The sequence below is a fragment of the Anopheles cruzii genome, chromosome X, assembly GCF_943734635.1.
Source record: "Anopheles cruzii chromosome X, idAnoCruzAS_RS32_06, whole genome shotgun sequence".
NCBI lineage: Eukaryota > Metazoa > Arthropoda > Insecta > Diptera > Culicidae > Anopheles > Anopheles cruzii.
Genome location: NC_069143.1, coordinates 3,165,853 through 3,178,417, shown reverse-complemented (window position 1 = coordinate 3,178,417; position 12,565 = coordinate 3,165,853). Strand labels below are relative to the sequence as shown.

The window sequence follows — 12,565 nt, the reverse complement described above, 5'->3', positions numbered from 1 at the left end:
TTGTCCTTGTTTGCGGAACCGAAGGCCTGGCCAGTTGCCAGCCAGACCCTATCACCGTTGCGGCATCAGCCTCAGCGCGGCAGGACTGCTCAGCGTGTAACAGGTCCACCCAGGCCTAACTAGCTCCCGGTTCCCTTATTGCCGGTGGCGGATAATTGAGTTATTGCCGCTTCGTGCCGGAGGACCGCAGGACCCCGCAGCAAACTGGCGAAATGTACAAATCGGTATCTCGTTTCATCTTGATTGGGCCACCGCCATGGCAACGCCCAGCCCCTTCCTACAGGTCTGGCTGCGCTCCTCCGGAACTGTTTTATCGCTCGCCGGTGGAGGTGGACACTCAAGTGGCCCGCGCCGCGCGCCCTCGGTCTCGGGGCATTCAAAGGGGCACGCTAATCATCTTACTTGCGACACCTACACAGTCACCTACACGCTCGTCACATTCTTTCGTGCGCCATAGCAACACCCCAACACGCCGCACCTCCGACACTCGAAGTTGCCTGGAAGTCGGTCGGTCGGTCGGTCCACAGCAGTTGGCCGCGTCCATTACGCAAATGCCCTAGCATGCTGTGGCCTTTGCTTCGCACCGTGCCGCCGTCGTCGCCGTGACCTGCAGGGACGCGGTCCACGTATCCCTCCAAGGGCAACAAAACGCCCCGGTCTGGTCTGGTCCGGTCCGGAGCTAACGGTTGGAACGGTGACGGCGCGCCAGTGAAGCGTATCCTGGCCGTATCCCGATCGAGCATTGTTCGCCGGGGCCCGGTCGGGTCGGTGTGTGTCCGGGGTATGCGGTGTTGCAATTTCCCTGGCCCGGGAAGCGCGCGCGGGCTAAGCGGATTAGGACCGAGGAGTTCGAGGAGATCTCCCATTCCCGATACAGAGACCACTCTTCCCCGAGGGCTCCCATATAATAAGTAGCAAATTGAAAAGAAACGAACCCATAATAGGGACCCACAGACACACACACCCACAGACACACGGGGATCAGATCGATGCCGATGAGCGGCCGGCTTACGCACATTTTCTGGTCCTTCTCCGAGATCTGTTTTCCAGGGTTGCCGACACGCAAAATTAAGAAAACGAATCGAGCAAGCGAGAGAGTCCGACAGCGAGAGAGAGAGAGAGTGAGCTCCCTCCCAATCTCTCTGGTGCCCGCCCGATCGACCGATCCTGATGTGGCCCGAAGCCATCTGGAGCCCCCGTGGGCTGCTCCCTATCGAACGAGCTGTCACAATATTTGCCCAGTCCCATTGGCACATGTGTCCGGTGGTGGTGGTGGTGTTCCGCTCTACCACACCGCTGGTCATCCTGCCGGGCCGGGGGTCCGCACGCAATCCGCGGCAACCGCGGCGGTGCACGGCTGCAGCATCCTAATCCTGCCGCCGCCGCCAATAAACCGACCGACACGCACACGGTCATTAGTACCAATTAACACCGTCTTACGCGTGTAGAAAAGGGGATCCGGGACCCCCGGCTCGGCCTCGGCTCCCGGTCCGTCCGGTGGTGGAATGCAAAATAAAACCAATCGACTCACGACCTGTGGTTCATTAATTTTTATACATCGCGCGCCGCCTTTATTTCCATAACCATAGTGTGTCAGTAATGTTCCGCTTCTCCTCCTTCACACGCTCTCTCCCCCTCACTGTGTAGGGACTCTGGCTTTCTCTCTCTCTCTGTTGGCATGGTTTTCTGTTGCCACACATCAAACTAAATTAAATATAAATTACTTTGTATCAAAAACACTCAAAACTGGTTTTTGCTTTGCTTTTGCTGTGTCGCACGACCAATTACTACGCTACGCTCTGACTACTAACTATATGTCGTCCAATCTCTCTTTCTTTCTTTCTTTCTTTCTCCCTCTCTCTCTCTCTCTCTCCCTCTCCCTCTCTCTCTCTCCCTCTTTCTCACTCTCTTTTCTTTTTCTGTGTCTCTTTCTCTCACAAAATACAGAGAATCAGCGAGCGGCGTTAAGAAGACTTTCCTTTTTCTTTTACACCTTTTCACTCTCTTTAGCTTTGTTTTACTGTTTGCGTGCCTTTAGTTGTTTTGTTATGAATTCTAGTGTTCTGTTCTGTTTGTTTGTTTGTTTGTTCAAATCTCAGTTTTGATGCTCTTACTTTGCAGTTTCTGTAACAAGTCGCGAGTTGCTTGTTTTACTGGTTTTTTACCGGCGACCACCGGTGGCTCACCATAGCTTAAATTCTTATCCTTTGTTGCACTGTTGCACACACACACACACGCGCGTAAATTCGCGTTCTCTTACGCTACGTTTACGCCCCATACGGTATGCGTTTCCGTTTCCGGATTATTTCCACTCTGCTGTTGCCGTTGTGTTTGTTGTTGCGTCTCTTTCGACCATTTATTGGTGCTTCTTTCGGTTTGCCGGTTTCTAGCTTTTTCGCGACCGCGTGCGTTAGTTTCGCTTTCATTGCCCAGTTTTGCATTTGTGCAAATGATTTATAAACTGCGTCTCTGCGCGCGGACGGGGGGTGGTGCATTTGAACGCGCGTGCACCGGAAACGGACTCATAAATCATCGTCGCCATCAGTTCGGCTCTACAAAATGAGGTAGTTTTCCTGTGTGCTGCTGCTGCTGCGTTCAGCTCAGCAACGCTCAGCAGTGTGGTCCTTCTGCTGCCCCTCTGATCCGTGCGGTTCGTCGGGAGGTGTTTTGTACAGAGCACAGACGTAAACTACTACGTAACGGCTACTACAACGGCTACTCCTGGTAGCTATTTAGTGTGCTACTTTAGGTGTTTGGTTTTCAGTTTATGCCATGCCCACGATCAGGTTCCACAGCACCCCACGTTAAGGGGGCAGTCCATCCCGCGCCTCACGAGTCACGTAGAGCATTGCGCAACGTTCCTCCGGGGCACCCCGAACGCTCCTAGCTCTACCCTCGTGGCCGCCATTATGAGCGGGATGCGCGGTTGGCAGCATGATCATCTCGCCCGCAGAAAGGCACACATCCGTTTGAAAAAATACTATTTACAGTAAAAATACAATACATAAAATATAAAAATATTGTAATTCATATATATATAATATGTTTTATATTATATATATATAGATATATAGATATATATCTGTATTATGTGTGTGTGTGTGTGTCTGTGTCTCTGTGTGTGTATTATATTTTTCATAGACTACTATACAGTATGAAGGAGTGCACCAAGCATATATATGCCGCAGGTACGTATATATGCATTCAACCATCTTCATCTCGGCCGCAGCACTCCGCAGGAGAGGCCATCGTCTGAACGAGCCCACCCAAGCCCACGGACACGGACCTATAGGACCCCCTTCTCCTGTATCGTCTCTCTCTCTATCCATTACTTTCTCTCTCTCTGGTTTTTTTGTCTATCTTTTGCTGTCCTTCACTCACGGATACATGGCGGATGCTACCACTCACTACGTAATGCTCCGAATTGCAGTAGTTATTGCTTCATAATTTCTCGTTTCAAAACGCGTCTCTTCCCTCTTCGCTCTATCTCTCCATTTTCACCATTTTCACCTCCTGACAATGAAAAACAATAAACGAACGAAAAACGGCACAGTGTTGTGCAGTTGCTTTGTTGGTTTGTTGGTTTGTTGGTTTTTTTGTTTGTTGGTTTGTTGGTTTGTTTGTTTGTGTGTTTGTTTGCTTGCTTGTTAGTCCTTATGGTTTATGGCAATTGATGGCGGGCGCTGCAGTAGCAATTGCACCTCGACTTAGTGGGCTAAATATATTAAGCTAAACTTTCTTCTCTTTCTCTCTCTCTCTCTCTCTCACGGTCTCCTTCAAGCCTATGGCGTATTTCAAATACCGGTTCGTCTGTTTGTGTTTTCATTATAAGGTCCCGAACGTCCCGTGTTCTGCCGTCTTGCGCCCTTTCCTGAGGTCCCGAATGGTTGTTGATTGTTCGTCCTGCTCGCGTTTTCCCTACTTTCATTTAGCTTGCGCTGATGCGTTGTTAGTTTAGCTCTACCATTTCCGCGTTTACGTATGACGTAGAAGTTTAAAAAACCGAGATCCCAACAACCGTTTGAGTATTGTAGATTGACTGATTGATTTCTGTATGAGTTTCATTGATTGATTTTCGATTTTGCTACCTTTAATGCGCACTTTCTGCACTTTTGTACGTTGCTTCGCAAAGCTGGTTCCCCTTTAGTACTACTGGCTGGCTTCGGCTGGCTGAGCTTTTGTTTTGAGCCTTTTTCCGCCACTCTTTTGCTCAGTGTTTTTGTTTGTTTGTTTGGACTCTTTGGAACTATCGAACTGTTCGAATATTTGTGTGTTGTGTGTTGCTTAGGGCGCGTTCTCTACTCACAAGAACGTGACATTCTGAGGTCGCAACAGGTGCGCAAGAACGGGAGGAACCGAAGGAACAAACCGCGGCAATGAACTTCGCGCGCGCGCATACTTTCTTCGCACTGCAAACGGAAATATCGGGCGGGCGGGGCGAATATGATCGAGCGGATGGCCCCGCCGCGGTGGCCCAGGCGGGGAGTGAGGGGGGCGAGTGTACATTAGTTGCAAGTTCATAAGATTTCTGATTGATAAATTGGCGCCGCCCGGCCGGCACGAGGTACGCTGGAGACACCCTGTAGTGTTTCTTTGTTTGTTTCAGCTTGATTTTGTACTTTTGTTATCGCGTGTGTTAATTAGTGGTGCTTGCCTGTAGCATGCTCTCCTTACTGTGTCGCTCGCGTTACTACCAGCGAGAAATGTTAGGTTGTTCGATTGTTTGCTTTGTTTTGTTGCTTGCTTGCATGTAGTTTCGTCTTTGTTTTCACCATTTTTGTGTTTTGTTTTAAGTGTTTAATTTTAACTTTTCGTCACATCGATCCTCGTTTCGTTTTGTTTTGTTTTCTTCTTCTTCTTCTCGGTCTTCGGCTCGGTTTTGCTTTTCGCTAATTTTCTTAATTGCTACATTCCTTTAGTTGTATAATGTTCGCGGCCCTCCGCCGCGGCCCCGCACCGGGGGTTTGTTTGTAAATATTTGTCTTTTCTTTCCGCTTTCGTCCCGCGCAAACGACAACAATCCTAGCCCTAGTCCTAGTTTTCGTGTTGCTGTGCGTGTGTTTGCTTGTTTATTTGTTGGTTTGTTTTCTCGGTTTCCGGTTCTTCGTTCGTTCGGTGTGCCAAGTGTGTCCTCTCTGCCGTTTCTGCCGTTCTGCCGTGCACATCGTCCCCCGGGCTCTCCTTCTCTCTCTCGATCGATCTCGATTTCGTTACACGGCGCGTTCAGCATTCTGCAAACGGAACGGAGTAAGGCGGAGGCGGAGGCGGCGTGTCGGGTCGTGTCGGGCTGCTGGCGTTGGCATATTTCCCGGCCGTGCCCGGCGTGCCCGAGAGTGCCCGTGAGAGACCGTGACCATCGCCACCGTCGCCGTCGTCGCCGCAGCCGCCGTTGCCATTCTGGAGGAGCTGGAGGAGCAGTAGTGAGGGCGTGGGGTCGGTGGCGGATGCTGGACGGCGGCACCGAAGGACCTATAAGCCGGAGGCGCTGGCGAGGCCCCCGTGGTGCATGCCGCCGCTCTGCAAGTACATGTAGTAGTTGTAGGAGTTGGGCGACTGCGGCGTGACGGTGTCGTGCATCTGGTGGTGGTGGTGATGGTGGTGGTGCTGGTGCATCGCCGCCGCGTTGCCGGCGGCCGCCGCTGCTGCCGCTGCGGCCGCCGCTGCTGCAGCAGCCGCCGCAGACGCGGAGGCGCTGGCGGCCGACCCGTTCATGCCGGCGCCGGCGGCCATCACGCCGGCCGCGCTCACGAGCGACGCATGGGCGCCGGGCGGCGGTGGGGTCCCGTGGCACTGAGGGGACCCGGGGGTGGCTCCGTTGCGGGCAAGGGCCGCCACCGCGGCCTGGTGGTGCACGTTCGCCAGGATGTCGGTGACCGAGTGGGACGAAGGCCAGCAGTGGCCGGCGTGCGGGCTGCGGATCGGCGTGGTGCCGGTCGGGGGCGAGGGGCTGCCCCCGCACGAGAGCTCCGACTTGAGCGACCCAGCCGTATACGAGTACGTGGGGTAGATGGAGTTGTAGAGGTGGGCCGACGGGTGCGTCACGTGGTTTCCGCCGCCGCCGCCTCCGCCACCGCCGCCCAGGCAGCCGCCGCCACCGCCACCGCCTCCACCGCCACCGAGACCACCGCCACCGTTGCCGCCACCCTGGTGCTGGTGCTGATGCTGGTGGTGCTGGTGCTGGTGGTGGTGCTGGTGGTGATGGCCGATGCCGCCGAGCTTGTTGCGCAGGATGCGCGAGATCGAGCTGACGCTCGGCACGTTGTTCTTGTCGCAGACCCCGTCCGACAGCAGGCGGTCCCGGATCTCCCAGGCGAAGATGCCCGGGTCCTTCTGCTTCAGCTCGCGGATGTAGGTGACCACCTTCGGCGTGGTGACGCGCGGCTTCGAGCCGCCGATCGCGCCCGGCAGGATCGAGCCGGTCTCGTGGTAGCGCGCCAGGATCTTCGACACGCAGCCGTGGCTGACGCGCAGCTGGCGTGAGATGTCGCACGGCCGGATGCCGAGCCGGGCCAGCTCCACGATCCGCATCCGGGTGCTGTTCGGCAGCGGCCGCCCGTTCACGAACACGCCGCCCAGCTGGTTCACCTCGCCGTACTGCTGGGCTTGATTTTCTTGAGGACGACAGAAACAGACAGAGAAAACAGGAAGCAAGGTCAGTATAGGGGTACAGTAGGAATCTCCAAAATCTCCCTAAGAAAGCTCCGCAACGCTGGAAGTACTATATGTTTGTTTGTGGTGGCTGACACGGTATAATTTGCGTTCAACTTGAACTCTCTTTCGGTTGGCGCGGGTTTTGCCAACGAGAAGCGAGAGAGGAAGTCGATCGGACACGTCACGCGGGAAGCCGGATCCTCTGAAACGCCGGATCAGCTAGTTTTAAGTAAAATACTTGTGTCATAAACAAATGCTTCGCGTTGTTTATAACGTTTGAAAACGACAGAAACATCGCCAGGCGACGTTTAAGAGCAACGGAAACATCGCCGCGGGCGAGCGCTGGGCGATGTTTCGCCAGAGAAACAAAATATACAAGGTCAACGAGAGGCGAGAACGCGATTCTTTTTACGCTTTCTATTTCGAACACTTAGACTGTTGAATAAAGAAAGTAATGTTTTGGTCCTGGCCGAACCGCAGGCCACCCATTAAATACGAGCCAACTTTTAATACGGTGCAAAACGCGCCGTAACAACTTGTGTTCAGCAATTGGGAGCAATTCAGCGGCGTATTGAGGCACTATTTATTAGGTTGACTAAAAAGAAAGCGATGTTTACTGTGTGAATTTCAAAACTTCTTATCAAGATGCTTTCAATGGTCCGATTTGCGTCAAATGTGCACCGGTTTGTTGGAAAATGTGTTGCCTTTTGAAAGGTAGGTTCATAACTGGCTCTCTGGCAGAATTCTTGGTCGTTTGTTCACAATTCTTTCTTGATCTGAATTTTCGATCATTCAGAAAATTTTGTAATGCGTTAAAAAGGTGTCAATCGATTGGTGCAAAGACTGGACAATACGGCGGTTGCATTAAAACTTCTCAAATAAGCTCCCGGACTTTCGGGCGAGCCACTAAAGACGTGCGTCACATTTCGTTGTTCTGTTGGAACACAAAACCTCCTCTGGTGGCCAATTCTGGTCGTTTCTGGTCAATCGCAAGCTCCACACGGTGCAGCGGTTGACATTAGAGATTCGAATTTAGTGTTTGGCCACACGGAAGCAATTCATAATAAACGATTTCTTTCAAGACCTACCATATACCCAGTATGTATCCCATTTCCCATCCCCAGTATCCATCCGTTTACGAAATGGGTCGATTTTATTTCGTTTGACCAAAAGTTCCCAGATAGAATTTCGATCCATCACGTTTTTTTGCGTTAATTGGTGTGGCACCGAAACATCGAGCTTCTTTGTGAATCCAGCTTTGCGCAAATGGCTTAAAACTGTCTGATGCAGACAGACAATGTCTTTAGGTTCTGGGCGATGCTACGACTATTAACAAGCCGATCAACTTTGATTATTTCTGTGGATTTATCGACGTTTTCGACGACGTGCCTGCCTGTGCGAGGTGCATCTCTTTAACATAAAAACATAACTGAAGCGGATCAACGAAACCAAAATTACACGTAGCTAGCGTGTTAGAGTATCGGCACCATAAACACCATGCATAATTTCAGCGGCCTAGCTTGAAAACGAGCCTAAACCGGAAACTGTACGATCGATACTGAGCGAGATATCGATCACTAAAGTCATCTATGGCCCATCCCGGACTCTTTTTTGGTTTGGTTTGGTTAAAAACGGCTTAATTTTTTTCGATGCTTGAACTTTTATTTGAAAGGTTGATTCTTAGATTTTTTTTATGAAAAACAATTTCTGTCAAATGTCCAACACGGTTGGTTTAGCAGTAGCCCATTCGATTGCCCTTTTTTGACATTTTCGACTATGTATGGTCCGATCTCGGCAATGGCAATGTAAATTTCGGTCTTGAGTTCGTCAATAGTTGCTGGTTTGTTGTCTTTCACCGATACCCAAAGATAACAGTCCAATGATCCCAAATCGGCGCTTCTTGAAGGTCAATTCACAAAACCCTTTCTGCTGATTATTCACTGTCCGAAGATGCGGCGCAAGCAATCGATCGTGGCTGTCGCTGTATGGCAGGTAGCGCCATCCTGTTGAAACCAACTGTCGTCTAAGATTTCAGCTTTAATTTCGCCGAAGAATCCACTCAGCCAAAACCCGCACCAAACAGTGACAGTCAGATTCTCTTGCACGATGTGTGGGTTTGCAGAATCCCAAAGTTGAAGTTGAAGTTTGAGTTGAAGACCTATTACTTCGGAAGTAAGTTTTTAATATTTCCCAGCCTTTGTCAATCGTAAGACGTCCCATTTCGTCAACTAAACGTATAATAAATGTTTACAATTTTCAGAATGAAGTTTGACGTCTTAAACGTCAATTGGATGTTCAAAAACAGAGCGCCAAATGGGCCAAATGTATAACAAATTTGGAGCGAAGGTGTGAAGAGTTATGAAGAAATGAAGGTAATCAACAATGATTAAGCGGCACGGTGCATGTTTGTAACGCTGTAACTAGCAGCGAAAGGGCGGACGGACCAAATCAGTGTTTGGTCGAAAGAAGGGTCACTGTGGTCCTTCCACTAAACCGGGCATGTTGGGCCGTTTGCTCTGCTCTCGGTTCGATTTAGGTCAGGTTATGGGTTTGATGGGTTAGGTGGTTAGCGCGGCGTGACCAGTGACCCCAGCAGAGGGCGTGCACGAGTGACAGAGAGAGAGCAATCCGCAGCCATCGATCGTCAATCTGCGCGCGGCGGGTGAAATCGGAGACTCGGTTCGTGCTCCCGGATCCGTAGACGGCTTGGTGCCAGCCGCCGCCGCCGCCAAGGTTCCACCAAGCTACAAGCTGCCCCACAGGACCGTGAACTCCATGGACTCCCATTCTGCGGGGAGTCGTAGGAGTCTGCGTCGAGAGGCAGGCATACGGACTTAAATTAGGTAGCTAGCCGCTCATGGATGGACATGAACGGCGGCAGCGTGCTCGGAACCGGACCGGGCGTAATGTGAGCCTGCTCTACGCTCCGCTCCTCCTCGTTCTGGGCCTTTGGATGCGCTAGATCTGGGAAATCGGGTCCGATCTCAGGGCCGCTGCGCTGCGCTGTGTCAAGTAACATGCGGAAGTAATTGGCGTGCTGGCGTAATAATCCCAACATGGCCGCTCTTTGCGTGTGAGAGAATGACAACGAAACACTAGAGCGGGAGTAGAAAATTCTACAAACGTTGCTAGTTGGCGTATATCGAGTACCGAGCACACGAACGAATGGGCCCAAGAATAAGAACTAGAGGCTTCTCGTTCTCCTCGACTCGGGTTTTTTTTCTCATTAGCTCGGCGATACTTTCCACAGTCGAGACCCTAGACCGTTTTCCAAATCTCAACGGACCGTTTTGGGGCAACCTCTCACTTTAGCGGTCCACGCTCAGTTAGGAAGCTATGGCAGCTAGTGATATTTCTTCATTCGGCCTGCGAGCTCACGAGACATGACACTATAGGCTAGGCGTGATCGGCGTATCCTTGCCCCCGAGACGCGTTGGAAAATGTTTAATGGCGGTCGTCGTTTCCCGTCCCCGTTTGGTCGGTCGGTCGGTCTGTCGAGAAATAAACGCACAAACGCAGGAAAGCCCCGGCAGCCCAACAGGGCCCCTATTGCAGGGTGTGGTTCCGTCAGTGTGTCAGTGTGTGCGTCAGTGCCGGCAGAGAAGGTGAAAACGAACCCGGCCGCCGCCGCCAGCCGAAAAGGTGCCGAAGGATGGCACCCTTTTTCGGGCCGCCGCAAACGTGTGCATCATTTTTATCCTACTTTATCTCTCCGATCGATCGCTTCCTCCCTTTCTCTCCCGTTCTCCCTCGCTCGCTCGCTATGTTGGCCTCCCGGTCTCTCGCTCTTGCCGTCGCTGGTTGCCGTCGGATCTCGGATGGGAACGCCTCAGAAAGTCGCGTCGTACGCCCGGTCGTCGTTCCACACCGAAGCCGAAGGCGCGATGGAAAGTGCTAACGTTGGTTGTAACACAAGGGGGCGGGGGGGGGGGGGGGGGGGGGCACAGCTACGCAACGGTGGCAAAGTGGAAGTACACGATGCACATCAAAGCGCGTTTGGCAGCACCAGGCAGGCAGAGGCAGAGCCGAACAAAACCAGGAAGCAGGAAGCAGGAATACAAAAAAAAGGGAAAACCCCGGGATTGAGGACCCGGGTGCGCTGGGTGGGCTGTGTGGGTCGGCGGGGGACGGAGACACGGTTGAATGGAAAATGGCCGCCAAATGCGCTGCCCTGTCGCTGGCGGGGCCACCAAGGTTTCTTCGGCTTTCCGAGGACCACCGAGCCGGGCGAGCGAAACCTGGGCCTGGGATGCCTGGGGATGTCCTGGCCCGGCTGGGGAAATTACTCGGCAGTACCGGAAGTTCACACACACCTGGGAGGGAGTGCCCGCCAGACAAGAATGTTGGCCTACCGTCGGTATCTGGGCCCTCTGGGTCTTGATCTTGATCGGGATCGGGATCAGGTCGGTTAGTTGATTGGAGTGACGTGGATTGTGGTTGGTTGTTGGAGTAACGTGTCCGAAACTTGCTGGTGGAATGATGGTCAACTTGGGACGCTGCGGCCCGTGAAGTTTGTGACCCAAAAATCGTCGATAGCGCTAAGTGATGCAGGGTGATCCATCTCCTAAGTGTTCGATATTTAAACTACCGATTGCGCTGACTTTTCAGACGTCAAACTTCTTGCTGGAAATTGTAAGCATTGGTAAGCAGCATTGTTGCTAAAAACTTTAACATTTACGAAATGGGCAACGAAGCCATGGGAACGAGTCACGTGTTTGGGGCCTTTTGGCGAATCTGGCTGCCCGCGTTTCTTCGAAAATGAAGAAGGAGCCGCCGCGGACCTCTTTGGGCCGCGGACCCGGAAATAGTGCGATTAGCTCTCGGTCGGTCTCGAACTGTCAAACCGCGCCGAGCCAACCATGTGGTGGCCCGATGTGGGCTATCTCCCTTTCCGACCTGCTGTTTGAACGCGGTTAAAAAAAAAACAATCAGTTCCCCTTCACCTTCCGCAAACAGGCACACACACACACACTCGCACACACACGCATTACAGTCGTTGGATTTTTGTTGGAAAATACAATTTGGGAAAAAAAATCCAGTTTGTTGAACTTACTGCAGCCAAAGTACGAAGTGTTCCGGTGCAGGAAGGCATGGCGCGGATAATCCACAAAAAACATTATGAGCTACACACACACACACACACACACTCGCACACACGGGATACTATTCTCCAAAATCCCCAAAAAAAACCGCGAAAACCATCCGCACGGGGCATGTGTGGCCGGCCCCGACTCTTTGGCGGCCCGAATCGGCGGCGGAATCTTTGACGGAAATTCACGGAAAAAGGGTCCGAAAAGAGTCCGTCAATCAGCCACAAGCGCTACAAACGGGAAACTACACAGCAGCAGGTTCGACAACACGACTCCAACACGACTGTTGTCCCCGTGGTGGTGGTACTCGGAACTTGTCGCTGTGCGGTGTTCCTGCCAGGCTGGCTGGCAGGATTCTTTGCTGCGCGCGCCCGAGAGAGGGGTCCCAAAAAAACTGTCACCAAACGGTGGTGGCGGCGGCGGCGGCGGCGAACAGAAGGTGAAGGCCGTCCATAGGCAGGCATAAGGCTCCGTTTGGGAAAACATGTGTAAGTAATAAGAAATTTACGGCCGTCCGTCGTCGCTCTCGTCGGAACCACGCGGGCGCTGGGCGACGATCGCCCGAGATTTGTTTCGAACGCTTCCAACAAACGACCGGCGTCCCCACCCGCGCCCGCGGGCCCTGGATCGAGCCCTCCCCCCCCCCGGCCCCGGGGCCACCCTTGGCCACCACTGCCACACAAAATGGCCCACGGGTTCGGAGGCCGAAAACAGTCAGTTTTCTTTCGTCCGCGTCGAAACGACTGGTTGAACCAACCGCCGGGGAAGGGATGGCGGGCAGGGCTGGGAGCGGGCCTCCAGCCAGCCCACCAGCCAGACGATTC

General features: G+C 52.7%; 1 protein-coding gene across 1 annotated transcript in view; it reads right to left on the bottom strand.

The window, feature by feature from the left end:
- Positions 1 to 5,469: 5,469 nt before the first annotated feature.
- The window catches only part of LOC128277452 (paired box protein Pax-1), a 55,182-nt gene continuing 48,086 nt past the window's right edge, over positions 5,470 to 12,565 (bottom strand). Inside the window, exon 2 of the mRNA XM_053015910.1 lies at positions 5,470 to 6,611. Within this exon, the coding sequence (XP_052871870.1) occupies positions 5,470 to 6,611 (1,142 nt within the window). The remainder of the gene's footprint in view (positions 6,612 to 12,565) is intronic.